This window comes from Opisthocomus hoazin, chromosome 25 (genome assembly GCF_030867145.1).
Source record: "Opisthocomus hoazin isolate bOpiHoa1 chromosome 25, bOpiHoa1.hap1, whole genome shotgun sequence".
In the NCBI taxonomy this organism is placed as follows: domain Eukaryota; kingdom Metazoa; phylum Chordata; class Aves; order Opisthocomiformes; family Opisthocomidae; genus Opisthocomus; species Opisthocomus hoazin.
In genome coordinates this window covers 11378622-11398084 of record NC_134438.1, presented here as the reverse complement: position 1 = coordinate 11398084, position 19463 = coordinate 11378622, and the positions used below count along the sequence as shown (strand labels likewise).

Genomic DNA, 19463 nt, shown 5'->3' with positions numbered 1-19463 from the left:
GCGGGAGAGCGCGGTTAGCGGGCGGGAGCGCGCGCGGCCGTTGGGTGGGCGGAGGCAGGGGGCGCGGAGGGGCGGCTGGACGGGCGGCGGGGCCGTTGGGCGCGCGGAGGGGTGGCGGGAGGGGGCGCAGCCGCACCCGAGGGCCCAGTGGGTGGCGGCGGGCTGTGCCAGGGGCCGGTGAACGCTCGTTGTAACTCGCGTCACAGCCAGTCGGCTCCTGGTTTACCTGAGAAGAACACGGTTGTTGCTACAAGCAGGGCATATTCGGTCTCAGTCACTTTCAGTTCCCCCATGCTTCTGTAGAAGTAAAACAGTGCGGTAATAAACTCCTCGGTTATACCTTAAAAATGAAATACAATAATCAGAATGTTATTTCAGTGCAGAAACGGGCGCTGCTATTACGAATCATCTTTGTCTTAATCTTTTAAGGCTCCAGGCTGTTCCATGGCCAGACTTGGTGAAAACAGTGTTTCTAAAGTAGTAACAAAAGTGGTATTGCAGCTGTACTGTGGAGCTTTTGATAAATATGGCTCAAGGCTTTAACCTGGGATATAAGCAAACACGACCGTAGCGTCTTCCTTCCGTAAGGGTGTAATGCCTGCACATGTAACAAAGCAGCTCGAGGGAGGGGAGAGGAAGAAGAGAGGAGAATGAGAACAAGCAGTGGCCACACTCACAATGTTGCTCAGTATGATTAAGAACAGGACCAGCAAAGCAAAAGATTCCCGAGTATTTTGATTCTGAGACCTCCATTACCTGTGGTAGTAGTGGAAGTTGGACTCTCTTCATTGTGAGACATTTCCATGGAATAAATGCTGGTTTTATCAAGGTTTTGAATGTGACAACATGTCCCATGATCAGAAAGTCTTACATGACCTGGAGCAAGACATGACAGTTCCCAGCCAAGCTTAATGTGACTTTAAATATTTGTGTGTATCTGCTTTGCAGATAAATACCTGAAAATGTGTGACTTTCTGCCAGACCCATGCAGGTAGAAAAAATAGTTCTTTTTGGCATCCAGCACCATGTTTATCTGTTGCATCATTGTTTGTCAAAGTCTTTTGTGTTAAACTTGACACAATATATAATATATCATTAATATAGCTAATATTATCCATCCACCCCAGAATTTCTGCAAACTCTCAAAAACGTCGCTCTTTGCTTGGAAGCAATGGGAGGAAAACAGAGATCCAATTATAGTTTGGGTTGTTAAATTTTTTTTTTTTTTTGCATGCTCTTCAAAAAAACAAAAAGCCTATAGAAGGTATGTGGGCATGACCAGTACTATTCTAAGTACCACTATGCTGGAATATATAATTCTTTGAGATTAAGTGAATTAAAATGAATGAAAGTTGTTTCAAAATGGCAGAACCTCCTACTGGTGTTAATACGAAGCCGGTTAGTCAAACTTACTTTCACTTGTTGATGGTTCGCATTCACTAATTCTTTGGTTATATATTTGGGCTGAACGCAAAAACATTGCCTCAACTGTTGACCCTTTTAACAGCGCGATCTGATCTTCACTAGCTAAACTTTCAAATCCTGCAGAGGAAGATACATGTTAAGAATCAAGGATGGCTGTGGCTTCCTTTAAGCCTCTAACATGAGTTGATAAAATGATTTTTTAATAAACGCCTTTACTTGAAAGGAGGAGCCATAGTTAAAAGATGCATGTACCAAAGACTATTTGGATCCTTCTTGCTAGTTTGCAAGTTAGACCAAAGGAAAAAAAAACAAAACCAAAGTGCAGTTGTCAGTGTCCAGTGTTAGAATATTCACAGGAAGATACAAATAAAAATTTTGGGACCAAGCAAGATTTTTATCAAAAATTTCTTCTTAAAATTTGATTTATATCCCATGGCCTAATACCTTAGAAATTTGCTACATTGCTTAGTGGCTGTGGATATTGTCCTTATTCATTAATATCTGATCTTTTTAAAAAATGTGTTAGTCTTTTGATAGACTTATAATTCAAGAGCAAAGGAACTTTGTTTTCTTTTCTTAATCCTGATCAAAGCAGGGTATGTAACATAAGAAAACAAACAGCTCATCCATTCTTTCAGATCTGTTCCACAGTAGTGATAAATTACACCAAATACCTGCTTTAGACATGCTGATTGACTTTTGTCAGCAAGTTTTACAACTTTAAGAGTAAAGAAAAAATTATCACCCTCTCTGTCAAATGTTATTATGTCAATTTTACATTGAAATGTAGTGAATTTAATTGCATGTTCCCTTGTTCTTTGTTAAAGGAAAATACGAATAGAAGCACCTGGTTAGTCCCTTCTATGCTGCCTTTTCCTTTGAAGGAACATCTGCTTGTTTCTTTGATGACAATAATAAATTGCAAACTGAACTGGATTACAGAGAATGTGTTAAAATAGTAATTCACTCAAGATGGTATTTTGAAGCCCATATACTTTAAATGTCTCTATTCCATGTCAGAAATGGAAAAGAAATCTAATCATAGTAAGCTTTTGAAGTGAATGCTTCTAACTTGTCCTCATGACAAGCAAATGGTAACTCTGATCGTTAGAATTGAAAGACAAAATAGTAAGTTGAATGAGAGTTTTCTTAAAGCTTGTGTTTTTCTCGGATTCATCCCATCAGTATGGTTTCTGCCTCTTAAAAGAAAAAAGAGTCACACTATTCTGTAACATTTCCCAACAGAAGGAACTTACCTGGAAGTCTTTTTGTGAAGTCCACTAACACTTGTACATGGACAACTGCTGTCTCAGAGAGACGGAGAAAACTTTCCTCAGGACTTGCAGTTTCTTGTAGCTGCATGAAAGAGCATTTAGACATCTGGTATACCCAAGATACAGTGTTTAGGATAATAGTAACTTATCAATTCAGGCTGATTGTTCTGTATACGTACAAACTTCTTTGCTTCCTCAAGGGGAATTGTGTATTTTTGGTGTGCTGCTACAATGTGGTCAAGAAGCTGATGTTCTCCTGGAGTAAGTTCCATCTTCTCTGGGATCTGTTAAAAAAATAAATCAATCAAGTGACAATGACTTGGGGCAAAAGTAAATGATAAAAAGAGGTATTTTAAAGAGAAAAATATCCCACTTTTCCAGATCTTGTTGTAGATGATACATGCTTACTATTCAGTCTCTCATCTTCCAGTTTTACGCTGCAAAGAAAACTTCTCTTCTGTTTGAAATTCTTCCTGAGTCGCTTTGACTTGCACTGTACTTCAGTCAGCAAGCCTGTGAGGCATGGAAGTGTGTATCAATACATATATATTCAAATAATTACAATTTTAAATAATCATTTTTATTCATAGCTAACACGAACCTTGCATCACAGGAGCCGTCACCTATAAGGAACTACACTTCCTAGAGAATATGGCAATGTTTTATTCACTAGCCCAGTTAGTGTTCAGTATCCACCAAAGATCTGAGTGTTTGCAGTCTTCTTTTGTTATCTTACTTGTGGCTCTGACATACGAAAATTTTTAATTAAAAACTATTGTGCAATTTTATTTTTTTTTCCAAACACAAAAGCACATCTGATATGCTTTCTGCTGTCCCGTCAAGTTTCAGGATATTTAGCTGTCTCTTGCTAGTACTCTTTTTTTTGCTAGTAATGTCCTTGAATAGCAGTCCTCTTAATTTCAGGAGATACTTCCCAAGCATTGGTTGTTTCTGCAGATGAAGATGCTACAGGTGCTACAGAATCCAAAGTTAAATTTTTCTACAGCTAAATGAAGTTTAGACCAATACCATTTAGCTGTTATGAGGAGAAAGGATTGATTCTGGAAAAGGTTTTATCTGAGTTGATTAGTAAATTAGCCAGCATGGAAGGAGCACTTACATTCTGCTAGCATTCCCACAGCTTTACACTTCTTCAAGCGACATTCCTGACACTTCCTTCGCATGTACATGTCCATTTCACAATGACCACCATTCTTGCATTGATACACTGCATTTTTGGTTATGCTACGTCGAAAGAAGCCTACAGACAAGGATCAGGTTATGACTGAAGGAATCTAAGGAGCTTTACGCATAATGATTTAAAGAATTAAACTTCCCTTTGGGATTTTTTTTTTCTTTTACAGTGGAAATATAACCTTGATTTTAAATTTGCATGTTCTTTCTGACTAACATTAATCACTGTTTTCCTTACCTGATCAGGACAGCTCCCATATATCAAGTTAAAATAGAAATAGCAAGTAATTATTACTAGTTTTTAATTTTAATAATAAGTAAAATTAATAACACTGAAGTAAATCTATAATAAATGGTCATGAGAAAATCAGCACCTGCTTAAATGGACACTATTCTAGTGAATAAATAATGCAAAAATCAGTTGCATGAAATGCTCATATTAAATACACGCTGTGAAAGCATTTCTTCAAAAAACGTTATAAAAATATGAACATGGAGTAAGTGTGTTAGATAAAGCGTTCCTTAGATAAATTACAATCCTCTGTAGAAACATCAAGTTAAAAAATAATTAAATCTGTTTGCTTAAATCACGGATGTGGAACATTATGTTGAGCTATCTGGGGCCACATTCCTGGGTGAGATACAGATTATCCTGTTCCCTTACCTTTACAGCCTTCGCAGGTAAGTGCATTGTAGTGATAGCCTGAGGCCTTGTCACCACACACAACACACAGCTCCTCCTGTCCCTTCAGTCTCAAAGAAGAGTGGTTTAATCTTGGCCGTTTTAGTCCTTGGTATCCACCGTCATCAATGTGGGGAGCCATGAAAGGGGGTTTGCTTAATTCACAGCTGCTGACAATACACTGGCCATCGCTGTACTGAGAGTCCAGGCCATATGTGCTGTATGGGCACTGAGAAGGTGGTGACTGTAAAACTGGAGGAGGAATTTGAACTGTTGAGTACTGGCAGTAAGGCACAGTCTGAAAATCGGTGTCTTGCAGCTGATAGTTGATGTGCTCCGGTAAAACATCTAGATACACAAGGGATTGAAAATTAAATCAAAACCTGAAGAATATGTCAACACCAGCTACTTGAAAGTTTTTAAATATTTTGTAGATTAAGTGTTTAATCATAAATATTAGAGGAACGCATTTTCAGAAGGGCAATCTGACACGTTCTTTTTAAATGTGCTACCTGTAATGGTTTTAAGTAAAACCTTAGATGTAGTGAAAATAGCTCGGTAACGTTTTGGACAATGTCATATGGGTACCACTGGATTCTTGTTAGTACATAATTGAGTATCACTTGCCAAATGATGATATAGTTACCTTTTGATTTTACACTTAAAGGTTATTTTTATTAGTTGTCCCCATTACAGAAGAATATGTTCCCATAAGTAAGTGAATTTGTTAATGAGCAAAATGTTTGTTATTGATCTGTATTTCAGGCATAATTTCAAAAATGTCGCACAACAAGGGCCTGAGGAAGATGGTCCAGAAATTATAGAGTGGTGAAAATTACTGTGACTGGAGTCTTAAAGTTGAAAGTCAGTACAGTAAAAAGCAGAGGCTTGCTTTATTTAGTGTTTTTCAATATATAATCCTTTACAGCTAAGAAATTTCATTTTAGCAAAATACATGTACAGAATTATGAATAGACCTTCTTCCTGCCTTTCTGTCTGTAGAGTTTTAATTTTATCCAGCCCCCCCTTAACTGTAAACAGCTGTACTGAAGAAAGCTTGTGCAACATGCATCATGTTTCATTCTTCTTTTGGGATTGTTCAAATCTCCGTAAAAACAAATTGGAAAATTTTTTTTTAAGCAGTTTATAGGTCTCTATTTTTAATGGGCTTTGGATCCTACTTTTACCCATCCAGAATCAAATTAGTTACTGCAATTATAGTTCTATAAAGTATAGAATAACCATTGTCTGTCTACAATGTATCTGGAATACTGTAACAAAACCTGTATTTTCTTCATGCAAGTCAAAGGGAGACAGCACCAGTAATGTTTATACGAAATGATCAGTCAGCATAATTACACTGTGTACAAAAGTCTGTATAAGCACATGCTAGTATATTTCAATACTCTTTCAGTATGGGTGTGATAGTCAAATGTGTAATTTCTAAAAGCTTGCAGAGATAAACACAAACAAAGAAAATAAGGGGAATTTCCACAGATACTGATTTTACTGTACTGCTTTTTCATAATAATATAAATTTTGCTTTACTCACCATAATATTGTATGGGCTCAGGAAGGCAATACCCATCAGATACAGCGACAAATGTATTTGCCATATTCTGCTCCCAGCTGCACTGTTTCATTCACTTTGCTGTGCGATAGACTTTTAAGAAGGCAACCTAGAGAAATGGAAAAGTAAGAGAAACATCATGTGAGAAAGAATTGCTGGGTAGGTTTAGCTACAGAGCTAAAACCAGAAAACTGCAGAATATGAAACAGTTTGCAGATCTTAAGAAAATCAGAGCTTTGTGTGGTCACATAACACTCGTAATGAGGTTGCAAAACATTTGATTGTCCTGACAGTACAGATTCAGGATAGTGTCCATTCCTAGATTTCCAAGTTATATTTAGAACTGTTTTGCTCCTAATTTTACACAAAACCATGTAGCGGAATCAGACTAATTATTGGTAAATTCTCTAGTTCAGGAAGAGATTAAAAGGAGCTTCAATGGATAGAAAAAAATTGCTTTCAGGATGAGTTAGGACATTTGCACTAATGTGGATGTGGTGGATGATCTGTTTCTGCACAAAGATGGGCTTTTAGTGAATTTGCTTCATTCACTTATTATGGAAATCTGAAGCAAGTAAATACAGGAAAATAGCCTAGAAAGGCCAGCATAGAATATCTCTTCTTCCCCATGTATATACTCTTTTATGCAGTAAAAGTCAGCTTTGCCCCAATTAAGCACTGCCTAATTTACATTAGGTTCCAAATTTAAGAGCCTCTGTTCCTTTAAGAGTACAAAGCATCCCATGAAGACCAAAAAAATCAATCTCATACAGGATGTATTGCCCTCTAGAGAGCTTTTCTCTGTCCCTTGATTATTGAAGGAGCCTGGACTCCTGGTTGGATGCTTTGATGTTCACCGTTACAAAGTGTACTGAGAGCTGACAGTGACACAAATGGTGCAGAATAGCTATTGTGCTTTTTCAAAACTTGTCTTATTTTTCAGTAATTTCACTTTATAGAGAGGTTCTGAAAAAGAGTGTTCTAAAAATTTTTATAAGAGTTTTAGAAAAAAAAGAGAATGTCTGTATGGACACTAGCATCAGCTGTGTTTGAGTTTACGTGCGTGTACAGACATTCTCGGGTATTGCTTAGCGATTAAGTGGTAATGGAGTAGCCATTAGAGAAGAAAGTAGAAAAAATATTTTCCTTGCTCCCTTGTCCCTCTGCATGTGTGAAATGTGTGAAAGCGTCACTGGTTAAAAGTATGTTGTATCTCATGTCCATTAAATAAGGACTTTACAAGACAATTTGCCAGACTATTAGGCTTTCCCTGAGCAGACAGGAAAGACAGAAAAGATGAAAAAGGTAGGTAAGTATTTGGAAACTACAGAAAATCAAACTCCTACGTGTGCAGCAGGATTCTCTGTATATGCCTCTTGCAGAATTTACACCAAATGGGGTTTAAAGATCTTCCTTGAAGGATTCACATGTTGGGTTCTGTGCAATACCTATACCTAGCTACAGCTGAGAAAATTAATATATCATTTCAGAGAATCTGAGTTGAAGTCATGTCTTGAAAGACACACATTCCTTCCTCCAAAACTGGACATATCTTTGGAACTGAACACTTTCTCTTTGTGTTGTTTGCAGAAGGTGAAAAGATGCAGTGAGGCTGGAATGCTGATTTTTTTTTGTTATCTCTGCTAGTAAATATTTGTTTGAAAGAGAAATGACTCACTGAATCATGAAGTCCTTATCAGTTAGATCAATTTGGCCTAGGCAAAGTCCATGTTTTTCTCCAAAAATGTGTATTTGCTGAAGAAATGTATTTCTGGATTCTAGTAGTTCCTTTAAATAAAAATAGTAAAAGAATAGAAGTTAAAATAAAATTACAGTCTTCCAGTCTGATAAAAATCTTATATTTGAGTTTGAAGTACATATTACCAAATGCAAGGTGGTTCGTTCATTAAACAATCTAAATCTTGGAAGCAGACTTTCATTAGGCAAAGTTTTCTCAATTTAGGTATTGTATAAGGGATTTGAGGATTTAGCCCGTCTTACTGATTTTTATAGCATATAAAAGTTATCAGTTGCAACCACAGAATTCCCAGCTTAGAATGAGACTTTGTAAATTGAAACTCTTTAAATTAAGAGAATAACACTATTAATAGTAAATCCAGTGGTTATTTGAGGAATGCTGTACTGTCTTGAAATGAGACTTAATGGTCATGCCTGTGCATGAATATTAACTGTTTCATTTTCTGACACCTGAGAATTTAGCGTTAGCAAGCTTGTTCTTCTGCTATAAAATAGCACTGGGCTTTTTAAAACAAAAAATATAAAGAACAGAATAAGATATGTAAGGAAGGAACTTAATTTTCTAGGACAAGGAATTTTTGATTATTTCTAAGATTGACTGTCGTAGTCATGCAACTTTTGCTTCACCTTTCATATATGAGTCAGTCAGCAGTAGGGAAGCCTCCTCCAAACTTTCAGAGTTGCTGAAATTTCATGACGCATTATATGCTAGTCTCTTAAAAGTTCAGTCGCCATCCCTAATCTCTCACTCTTCACTGGGAGTGAACCATGACCTAAAGGACACTTCTTCAGCCCACACATGCATTCATTGCAGGCAAGTAAATTCTGCATGCACACAAAGCTTAGCTACACACTGTTAAACTGTGGAATCCTTGACAGAATGTAGCATACATGCCCAATCATAATTTTTAAAACACAGTAATTTGGACAAAGTTGAAATAAGACTGGAGTAAGCGCTTTGGATGTTTTGGGCAGTTATAGTTATGCCATTCCCAAACCAAAATATTTTGTGCCCATTTTTCTCTTTTACGTGTACTCAAAATATATCTATACATTTCTGTGTATGTGTGCTTTGAAAAGGAAGAAAAAACTATTCCCAGAGATTATGCATAAAGGTCAGCCTAAAAATTGGAAATAACTAAAAACAAAAGAAGATTAATTTTTTAATAACTTGTTTTGTAGAATCACAAGCAGTAACACAGTTAGGATGAAAATCTTCAGTCTTTAGTCAGACATACTGACCTGAAAGAAAATGTTGTCTGGATAAAGGCACATGGTGTTGCCTGCTTTTGCTTCTTCTCAGTTACTTCTGAGGTGCTATTTCTGCTGGATATTTTCTCATGTGAAAATCCTGATCATTTTTTGGGGGGGGGGGGTGTTGTTTGTCCGCTTTTTTTAAATTTTAAAAGCATGTGCAAGTGGAAGATTTTTATTTTTTCAGAAGAAGATGTGACCTATACTCTAGGTTGCTTAAGCACCTTTGAAAATGTTGCACTTTTAGAGGCTTACTTTTGACAGTAATCAGTCTTCTGCACTAATAACGTTCAGTATAAACTGGAATGTGTGTTGATTCAAGGGGTTGGTTATCTATCTAATACAGAAATTCAGCAACATTTAGTTATTAGTCCTAATTGAAAGACTTTTCAGTTTATCAAAGATAGGAGCCATTAAAGGAAAAAAAAAAAAAGCCATTAATTGATAGAAGTAAAGTAGAATCACAAACCAGGCACTTAACAGAATGTACATGTTCAGACTAGAATACATACTGTACATACATTTCTTGTTATTTATGGTGAAAGATGTTGGTTTTATCATTTTTATTGCTATAAAATACCATATCATAAAGTAACATATCATCAACTTATATTCTTAAATTTATTAAGATGCAAAACATACTTCTTAGTATGCTCCAGGGAGCTCTTTAAGAGGTATGTATTGACAGTACTTTAACTGCTATCATAAATATTTTGACAGTTGAGTCATAGGGAAGTATCTTGTTTACAGGGAATTTTAGGAACTCAAGCTGAAGGTATTAAACATTTATTTAACACACCTTGTGGCATGTTAATGATCATGTAGTGGAACTAGATAGCACATTTCAATCTCAGTGTTAATCACTGTACTTTCCTTTTTAATTTTTAATCTGTGAAATTTAAACCAAAACCTGAAAAAAAAATTAAATTAGCACAATCGGTGGCAACTATATGTGATGCCAGGTGATATATTCAGTTTCACTCAAGCAATTCAGTAATCCTTGATTACTGTGATTAAAGAATAATTTTGCAGGGGAAGTTGTAGCACCACTTGATTGATCCTATATGCAGCTTACATGTATTATTAAGGTTTTATCTGTTTCTCCCAGTTTTAATGTGCCAAAAAGCTCCCCAAAGCTACTCTTTGAAGAAATTCCACTTCTCATTTAATGTGTTCCTTTGTTGTCATATAATAAGCATAACAGGAATTGGCTGATTTCACTAATAGACTGTCTTACAATTAACTTGAATTATTCCTTTGAAATTGTTACTCCATGAATAATTATTTCAAAGGTATAATTTTTATACATTGTAAAACAGGAAGTTAGAGGTTGTTTGAAACTTACAGTTTTCCAGGTACTTTGGGGAAGGGAAAGAAATAATTGAATTTAAAAGTTCTTTTACTTTACTCTGTAAGTCAAATGAAGTACTGTTGGAACAAATTCTTGGCAGTAGGATGGCAAATTTAAAAGTGCATGTTTTCTATTTTCATTTAGTCGGCCATTTGAAAAGAAAGGAAAAAAAAAAGTAAAAAGAAAAAAGCCCAATGCATTAAATATTTTCACATAGCAAACTGACTTACAACTAGAGCAACAATTTATAATCGCAGAGCATTCAGAGAAGAAAATTAAATACTTACAGTAGTTCCAGAGTGTTTCTTGCTTCCAGAGTTGAGTCTACTGGGCTGTACTGCTGATCCTAGCTCTGAGCCCAGCTGGAGCAAACTGGGCCTTTTCCCTATTTATCAGTTTCTGTGCATACACTAGGCTCCAGACACTCCACAGAGCAATGCTATGGCTCTGAGATGCAAACTTCCCACACAGCTTTTTCAGGGGTCGAAGCAAGGGCAGCTGCAAGTCCACATAAATCAAATAATAACTGGGTCATCAGGGACAGAGGTCATGGGGACCCTCACGTCACTGTTTCCCAGAGTTCTCCCCGTCTAATTACTAAATATTCTGCTTTCTTTACTAGAATTTAAAATTCTCCCATTTTGATTGCTTGTCCAAGTGTTAATGGATAATGTTAATTTCCTGGGCAGAGAAAATATTGCCATAGTATTATTTTGAGATATCTCAATATGACATAATAATCGAATTTGGAAACACTTGATTAGGCCACTATCTCCAAACACGGAACACTTACCTTGTTCTCCCTGTTCTAATTCTGACATACTTGTGTTGATGCAGCACAGACAGGGTTCACGTATGCGCCCATAACAGAAAATGATTGTTAGCAACTTTTGTTGCTACTAATTTTGCAAAACTCGTTCTTAAAAAAACCAAGTATTTCCATTATTAATACTTTATAATAAGTTAATCATTACAATGTACGGTTTTCATAATTTCCTAGATACAAGATGTGATTTTTTGGATAGGTCATTTTCTTGTTAAGTACCCTCTCATTACACTTGCTCCGTAACATGATGCACTGCAGGTTGCAAACATATTAACTCCAGAATGAGGTCACTTTTCTTCTGTGTAAGAGCAAATCTTGATTTACCTGAGGAAAAAATGGTTCTATTGTATACTTCATGGAATTAGATGGCAAAGGGAAAAACTAATTTCCTGTTGGTTATCTTACTGCAAAGTCAGTTAAAATGGTCTTTAGGGACAATAGGTTTTCACGGATCTGTGGCATAATACACAGCAAGCAGACATCACCCTGCAAACGGGAGTCATATTTGTATACCGTAGGCTCCAGAGAAGAGTATGCTACTTATTTCCATGTAGTGTGGCAACATGTAAGAATCTCTTAGTCTTTGAGTCTGGCTTTCAAGAACAAAAAAGATTGACTCACAGATAATATTTGATCATCTTGTGGGTTTTTCTGAGCTTTCAAGTGCTCTGCATTGATAATGTGTGATGACAGAGGGCTGGAATGCATAGATTATGCAGTAGAGACAAAGATAATGAACTTGTACATTTAATTATGATCAGCATCTGTCTTTCCAGTAAAAGCAGCCTTATACAGCAACTTACAAAGATGTCAAAAAAACTTCAGTGGTAAAAATGAAGAATTTACAATTGTTAGAATGAATATTTTTTTTCATAGCAGCATCTCTTTCACGTATGCCATTGGCTTTTTCATGAAAGTTGGAAAAACAAGCAGACTTGTGAAATATTGCCTTTAGCTTTTAAATATTACTGATTTTTTTTAGTACTTTTTCTGATAGAAGATACCTTACAGGTAAGCTGTTCAAATGTACCTATGGGACTTGGGTATTTAAGGCCGACTGACTCTGGGAAACCCAAGTGTGAAGCCCAGGTTTTTAGAAGGTATCTAATCCCCATTCTATTCAGGGTTGTAAACCCAAGTGGATTCAGAGTAAATTCAATTTCTAAAAGAAATACGTATCTTCGTAGCTGTGGTAATAAAACTATTTTGCATAGTCATAGAGTGATTCAGACCAGGTGACTGGTCTATGGTACATATATTTACACTGTTTTAACAGATCACTTCTCCTATTCAAAGCTTACTGTGACAAGAAAAATGGGAGACCTGAGAGACCACTTGAGTCACATAAAGAACTTCTGCAAAGAAGTGGAAAATAAACTGTTTTCCATGCTTGTAAAGAATCAAGAAATAAAAAGCTTATTTAGGAGTAAGGAAGTTTTAAATTTAAATACTAGAGAAAGCAATTACAGTAGTAAAAATAGCACTGGAATAAGTCACCTGTACAATCTTCATCAGTGGATGCTTTGAAGATCAGTTTGGGGCACCTGGTAGAATTTAAGAATTGTTCTCTCTAAGTTATTTTGATATGTAAAGGAGGAGGAAGGATTTTTGAGATGTCTTCCAGCTCTATCTTCTGTTATTTTTCCTCATGTGTCAATTCTGTAAAACACTGATAAAGTTTCTGATCAGTAACACGCCTAGTGCTACTTTCATGGCAAAGGAAATAATCATATACTTCAAACATGCTGTATTAGAAGTCAGTAAACAAAATGTCACCTATAGATATGACCTGGAAATATTAGCTGAACAATTTCATGTCATGAGTCAAAACCTAAAAGTGCCACTGAAGTGGAGAAGGGACACATGTTTTCAGTACAAAACAATCAGATCTGATGACACTGGTCTGACTTGAACACCTTGTGTTGCACCGCTTTTGCAGCCTCATTTCCATCATTAGTGTGAACTGTGAGCTTCCCTGCAGTCTAATCTCCGTAGAATGTCTGTCTTTATGCAGTTAGGCCTAAGAATTTGATGAGTGCTGAAACTGCAGATCAAGAAAGAGCTTCCCTAGATCGATATCTGTTGAGAGAATTCATTTTCAAGCTAAGCAGAATTCTTTGTTCATCTGAACTAGGGATTCTAGATCTCTGTAACTTATTTGGTATTTGAATAGTTAAAGGAAATCATATCTTCTCCAGCTGGATCTTCTCTACATAACTGACCCGTTTGGCTTGATCTGGTATTGGATTGTTTACGTAACTTCAGTAATTAACCACTATCAGCCTCATTAATGAAACATAAACCACCTCTTCTGCTCATTTATAAAGCATTTGTCAAACAAAACTTAAACAAAGGGCAGAATCTCAGCAAAGTAATAGTCCTTCAAAAGCTACTGAGACTCTGACTACAAGTCATCACGGTCACTTTGTTGTTTTTCAGTAAAAATGAAACAGAAGTGATGGCATTGTCTATTGCTTTTGGCTAACTTCTCACAAAAACATCTGAGATCTGTCACATGAGGGCAATGATGTCTAGACAACTATTTTGGCCATTTCAGTACAAAATACTGATGTTCCAGCTCATTACTGTAAATCATTAAATGATGAAAGCAAGAGTGAAATACTAAACAATTTGGAGCCTTTGGAAAACTAATTGCTAATTACAGTAATTGCTGTTATATGTGAGTTAAAGGTTATATTGAAATATAGATTATTTCATTAAAGGATTAAGTCTCTCTTGGTAGTAAACTGTTCTGAATAATATTAAAGTTGAATATTAACAATACAGCTTATGTATTAAAAAGATCTAACTTAATCTTTACCTATTTTTGTTTCAGAGAAAGAAAATGTTTTAGAGGCATAAAATACACTAGCAGACTAATAGATGCCAAAAATTTTGTGTTCTGAGAGCTACTTGCATTTACAATTTGTTAAGGAACTCAAGAAAAAACTACAAGCTTTCTGTTCACCCTCTCTTCTGGATTATTTATTAATCTTCAAAAGGTGTGGTGGTTCTGGCACTGCTAGGATTTTCTGCACGGCATGGATGGATGAACCTCAGCCCTGGGTGAGAAACAGCACAAAGCCTCATGACTAACATTTTTGCAGATCGGTGTTCTTTTGCACTCCTGACTCTCCACAGAGAGATTTAATTTGAATAGGATGCGTATCTGTTGTATGAGGTGGTTTTGTTTACTGGATCATCTGTTCCAAGATAGTATCAGGTCCACAAGCTACAGTAGTAGGAAATTTTCCCTTGTTGTATTCAGCAAATTCACCAACAATTTGAATGCAAAACTTGAGGACAGGAAGCCTATGTGGGAATGGTACTAAACAGTATATAGGCATCAGTGATGAGGAGGGCTGCATAGAACAGAAGCAGCATGGGACTGTGTCAAAGATTACTTTGTCTGTTTTATGTTGTTATTTGCCTAAAATGTAATTAACCTAGAATTCTAAAAAATGTGCTTGTTTTGATGTCATTATTTGCCTGCTTTGCCTGCAGCAGAGAGAGAACATTGATCAGTTCACTTGAAACTTAAGAATGTGAGTGTAGGAGTTCAGGGACTATCTTTTTCTGCATACATGTATGGCCTCTGTTGGATGGGGCCCCAGCCAGACTGAAGTGCTTAAGATCCAATGTAATACTTCTCATGATGAAACAAAACATCAAAAAAAGATGCTATTTGTGCAAGTTCTCCCAGCACTCCTTCCCTTCTGTAGGTTTTAAACCTACTCATTTTTGTAGACTCAAGCAACAAGGTTTGTATGTCATTTCCTTTGAGCACTAGTTTGCAAACTTTTATCTTCCCTACATGTAGCTTTTTACAGCAGTACAGTTATTTGCAAAAATTAAATAAATAGTCTTTACAGAGCAAAACTATATGTTTCAGCAGAGGAATGGGAGTGAGGCTAGCCAGGGAAATTTCATCAGGCAGCACCTTTCAACCTGAATTTATATGGTGTTCACATATGAAATTACTCAACTATTCCCCCAAAAGGGGTGACAGGGGGATCTATGCAGCGAACAGCTCCCATTTAGCATTGTAGAGCATGTGTTTGTTCAGTTGGTTTAGTGTTAGATAATATAAATGCTCTTCTGTTTTGCATCAGATGTACCAGACAAATCATCATAGTCAGATTAGAAGAGAAATAACTCAGGAGAAGAGGAAAGTTCTCATTAAGTTCTTAAATGCTTTCATGGGATAAAATAATGGGAGACCATATCAGACCAGAGAGGAAAACCAATTTTGATCTTTTTAAAATTGTTTTTTTTCTTTAAATCCCTATGGAAACTAAAAAAAAAAAAAAAAAAAAAAAAAAAAAAAAGCTTACAGGCTTTTCACAAATCATGAAGAGCTAAACACGTTGAATTTTAATAAAAAAGCCAAACTGCTTTGAAAATTTCAAGACAGCCTACAAAGTGTTCCTGTTCCTTCTGTGCATTTCTTTAAGCTTGTTGTGCAGGGCAGTCCCAGTACCTTCAGGTAGAATAAGTACTAATAAGCACATCCATTCAACACTAACAAAATGTATGGGTATCCTTACATCTCCACCTTTCAATACCCTTGGACAAATCTATGTGTTTCCCCTTGGCAGGAAGACCAAGATTTGTCAATAAAATGCTCCAGTGCACCAGTATTCAGCAAAGCATGATGTGGAAGAAAGTACAGATATTAACTAAAGCTTGATTACAATATCCTGCAATTACTGCAGAATTGATAGTTCATAGAGAATACTTGTAAATGTAAGTTTAAGCATTCAGGTTCTTAAATGACTGTACTTCTTTGTAGGTACAGCAAAGAGAAGCCAAGTCCTGGACCCGATTTCCATAAAGCAGAATATCTTGACACTCTGTATTAAACATTACAAAATATTTACTGTGGAATCCCTTGGTCATCATTTTATCACCAGTGGAGTCTTGCTGCTGAGAGACTGAAAGACCTGGATATATCCATTTGTCAGTGATAATGTTTTCCCTTTTTTCCAGCCTGAATTCCATCTTAAGGACATTTGTTTTAATAGTAAAAAGAATATTAGACTCATAAATGTATATGCTGTGGTGCAATGGGTGACTCTTCAAGATTTATCAAAGCAGGATAATTAAGATGAACAATAAGACTGAGTTTCTTGGTAATAACTTTTGTCACGGAATGACTCTGTTTTATGCAACAGTAATCCACCTTGAAGTATAGGCTAGGAAGTGCAGGAAGAGGATTCATTTGGCCTCCTGGTCTGTAAGTCTCTGTGCTACATGTTTTGTCGAGGGCAATACCAGTGAAATTGTGACAGTAGTTGATGACTGTGTTAACACCATCACTTAATTTTAAAAGCAAGCAGTCAAAGAGTGTTGGGTGTGTGGTGTGAGAGAGAAGTCTGATTTGCCTTTTAAACAGGCTGTAGCTGCTGAAATATTTGGCTGTTAGATACTCAAGGAAGGACTCGTAGTAGAAATGAGAAATACCATGTTCAGCTTTTGAAAAGCTAATGTCTGCTGCATTACCGTGTGAGACTTATGCTTTCAGAGACTCAGCCAAAATTTTGCAAACTGTGCTGACCACACTTACGGCTAGCATGATCTCACCCAAAATGCAAGAAATATCCTAGGAATTTACTTTTTAAGTAATTTTATTCTTTTATCTACATCCAGCATTTAGATGCCACTCAATCTGTCACAGATGTTGCCGTTTTCTACCGGTCAAATCTTCTGTGCATGATTATCCATCATTTACTCCACTGACGGTTTCTGGATAAGCTACGGGCATTACCTGGTGCATGTTGTTTTAACATCCTCAGTGCCGATGCCTGAAGTCATCCCAGGTTTACAGACACTATGTTGTGCTCAGGATTCTGTGCTGTGTCTGCTAACAGTCTCTTTAATTAGTTTTCCTGTGCTTTTGGTCTGTCTAGATTTCTTTACTTTTTGATTTTCCTGCTGTGAGCAAGAACCTCCTCAGCTGTACTCAGAAATGCTATGTATTTATTCCATCACAGAAATACTATTTATGATTTTTCAAAGATGGCCTAGAAATTATTTTGGTTCTGTAGCAGCTTTGCTGTTTTGGAGAGCCTCAGTATGCTTCTATCTAGTGTATACTTTTCCTGCTAGAACAAATCCACGTTCTGTTTGACAAAATACAGCCATGTGGTTAAGAGTTATTAAAAGCATTAAAGCATTAACCTCTTGTAACCTCATTTTTCACTTTGTACACATACATAAGTGCTTCATCGAATTGAAGTTAAACACTAAAAAGTTTGAGGCCAAATTTATACATTCTCTTCAGTTTATACAGAATTGATGTGATAAGCCAAATGAATTATAAGACACTACTACTCAGAAAATGCTCATCCGTTGATTTGTTTAAGCTCTGTTGCTACATACTAGAAGTTTTGGTGACAAGCATTCCCAGCATCTAAATCAAGGAATTTGTCCTACTGGGATCCGATCTGTGTCCTGGCGCCACATTAGCTTATTCCACTGTCCTTTAGAAGTTGAACAAACGATTCTGTGTCAAAAAATCTGCTAGAGAGGGGGTGAGCCGCATCCTTGAGTGAGAACAGAAAACTAAGCACTGTGTGGTGGTAGTATCGTGGACTCCCATCTTCTTCTCATTCTGCAGTTTTATTGCAAGCGGCCAGAATCCCACAGAGGGACTGCAACAATCCTGAAATGAAAGTCCAATATAGCAGTGCTGGCCCTTGTCTCCCTTGCTTGTCTCTACTTGACATGAAAGTCCAGGATGTCATCTATGAAGCCAGGGAAAAGTGAGTATTGAATCATAAGTATAAATGCAAGGAACAGAACAGGGCAGAGATTCAGCCATACAATCCAGGTGCAGTTTCTGCTGAGGTGTAATGATTCTTCATGCTGCACAGACAGGATGTTCCTTCAGCTGACTTCCTAGCAGATGCGAATTGGAATTTCCAGTGCTGCATTTCTAAAAGGCTCACTGAGTGCTGTAAAGCTGAATTAAGTGGAATGTTAGAGATTGCATGTTTGATTTCACAGAACTTCCTTATGTTGAATAAGGTGCAAAACGGGAAGATACTTAACTGGTGGTGCACATATATCATTCCATATAGCTGTATCAGGCCTACTCCTGTGTGGCTGCTCAAAGGCTCTGCAAAAATTGATATACTGGCAGAGGCTTTAAAGGCAGCGATGGAGTTGGGAGCATAGGCAGAGTGAACCACGCAGGCAGGGTCCTTTGAGGATACAGTAGTGGGGACAGACAGTGGAACACGGGAAACAAGCACTGGCTACAACTTAGGAATGTCATGTCTATCTTAGGACAGGGCAGTCTTTTGCCAACTTGTTCCATAACCAGAATGGTAAATGCAGTAATATCTGTTAGTTTTCCAAATGCACATGAATCATCCATTATGAAAAAGGAATTCTGATAACAAGTTGTCTTTAGTACTCTCTACTAAGAAGAAAAATGAGGAACCAGAAGATAAAACATATTATAAAGCATGTTCTAGACCTTTAGTTCCACACAAGCTACTATAAAGCAGCATTACGTTTCCCAAAGTTGCAACATATATCTCATGCTTTACTAATTAATCTGATTCTTAAGAAATACTCCAAATGCAGATGCTTACTGTGTATTTTGAAATTGTTGCTTATATAAAATTATCTTATTCAGCACTTTTGCACTAGGCTTGGTTATCTCTGGGATCATAAAGAAGCTCCTATCTGATAAAGCATCCTAGATTTTTTTATGTTTCTGTCTGAATGGGGATTTAAACTTGAAAGATGAGTTAAGTCAAAGGCAGTACTCTTCAAACGTTATTGCTGAAAACATTATTAATAAAGTTGGCAATATTAAATAAAAAAGCTTTGTGGTACAAAGTTAAGCAAAGCATCAAGGACATCACAGATCACTAACCGTAGCTTCAGTTAGCAAATATCAAAGCAGCAAGTCAGCATTACACAGCTTGTTATTTTAACTTGAGTGGAGGATGTTTACTGTTAAAAGGAACAAACATGAGTATTAGATAAGATGACAGCTGAACCATCTCGGCCCAGAATTTATCACACACAGCCTGGGGGAGTATTCAAAGCGATAACCAGAACCCCCCCCCGGGTCAAGGATATGTGCCCTTCCGCAAACAGGCCGCACGGCGCGG

At 36.8% G+C, this 19463-nt stretch overlaps 1 protein-coding gene and 1 long non-coding RNA gene across 9 annotated transcripts in view; one reads left to right on the top strand and one right to left on the bottom strand.

Annotated features, from left to right (window-relative positions):
• The window catches only part of LOC104333520 (synaptonemal complex protein 1), a 40601-nt gene extending 29595 nt beyond the window's left edge, over positions 1 to 11006 (bottom strand). For 5 of the 8 annotated variants that reach the window (XM_075443080.1, XM_075443084.1, XM_075443082.1 and 2 more), the window contains exons 1-11: positions 10796 to 11006; positions 7824 to 7933; positions 6128 to 6254; positions 4558 to 4923; positions 3820 to 3960; positions 3073 to 3212; positions 2879 to 2983; positions 2682 to 2781; positions 1414 to 1542; positions 757 to 876; positions 227 to 340 (exon numbers count right to left, since the gene is read on the bottom strand). In XM_075443080.1, the coding sequence (XP_075299195.1) occupies positions 227 to 340; positions 757 to 876; positions 1414 to 1542; positions 2682 to 2781; positions 2879 to 2983; positions 3073 to 3212; positions 3820 to 3960; positions 4558 to 4923; positions 6128 to 6218 (1306 nt within the window). In that variant the 5' untranslated portion in view covers positions 6219 to 6254; positions 7824 to 7933; positions 10796 to 11006. The remainder of the gene's footprint in view (positions 1 to 226; positions 341 to 756; positions 877 to 1413; positions 1543 to 2681; positions 2782 to 2878; positions 2984 to 3072; positions 3213 to 3819; positions 3961 to 4557; positions 4924 to 6127; positions 6255 to 7823; positions 7934 to 10795) is intronic. The other 3 variants (XM_075443087.1, XM_075443081.1, XM_075443088.1) reach the window with 3 other exon arrangements.
• On the top strand, positions 8664 to 17460 carry LOC142364156 (uncharacterized). The gene is made up of 3 exons (XR_012766204.1): positions 8664 to 8717; positions 14171 to 14400; positions 16127 to 17460. It is a non-coding gene; the product is annotated as an uncharacterized LOC142364156 (long non-coding RNA).
• The last annotated feature ends 2003 nt before the right edge of the window (positions 17461 to 19463 follow it).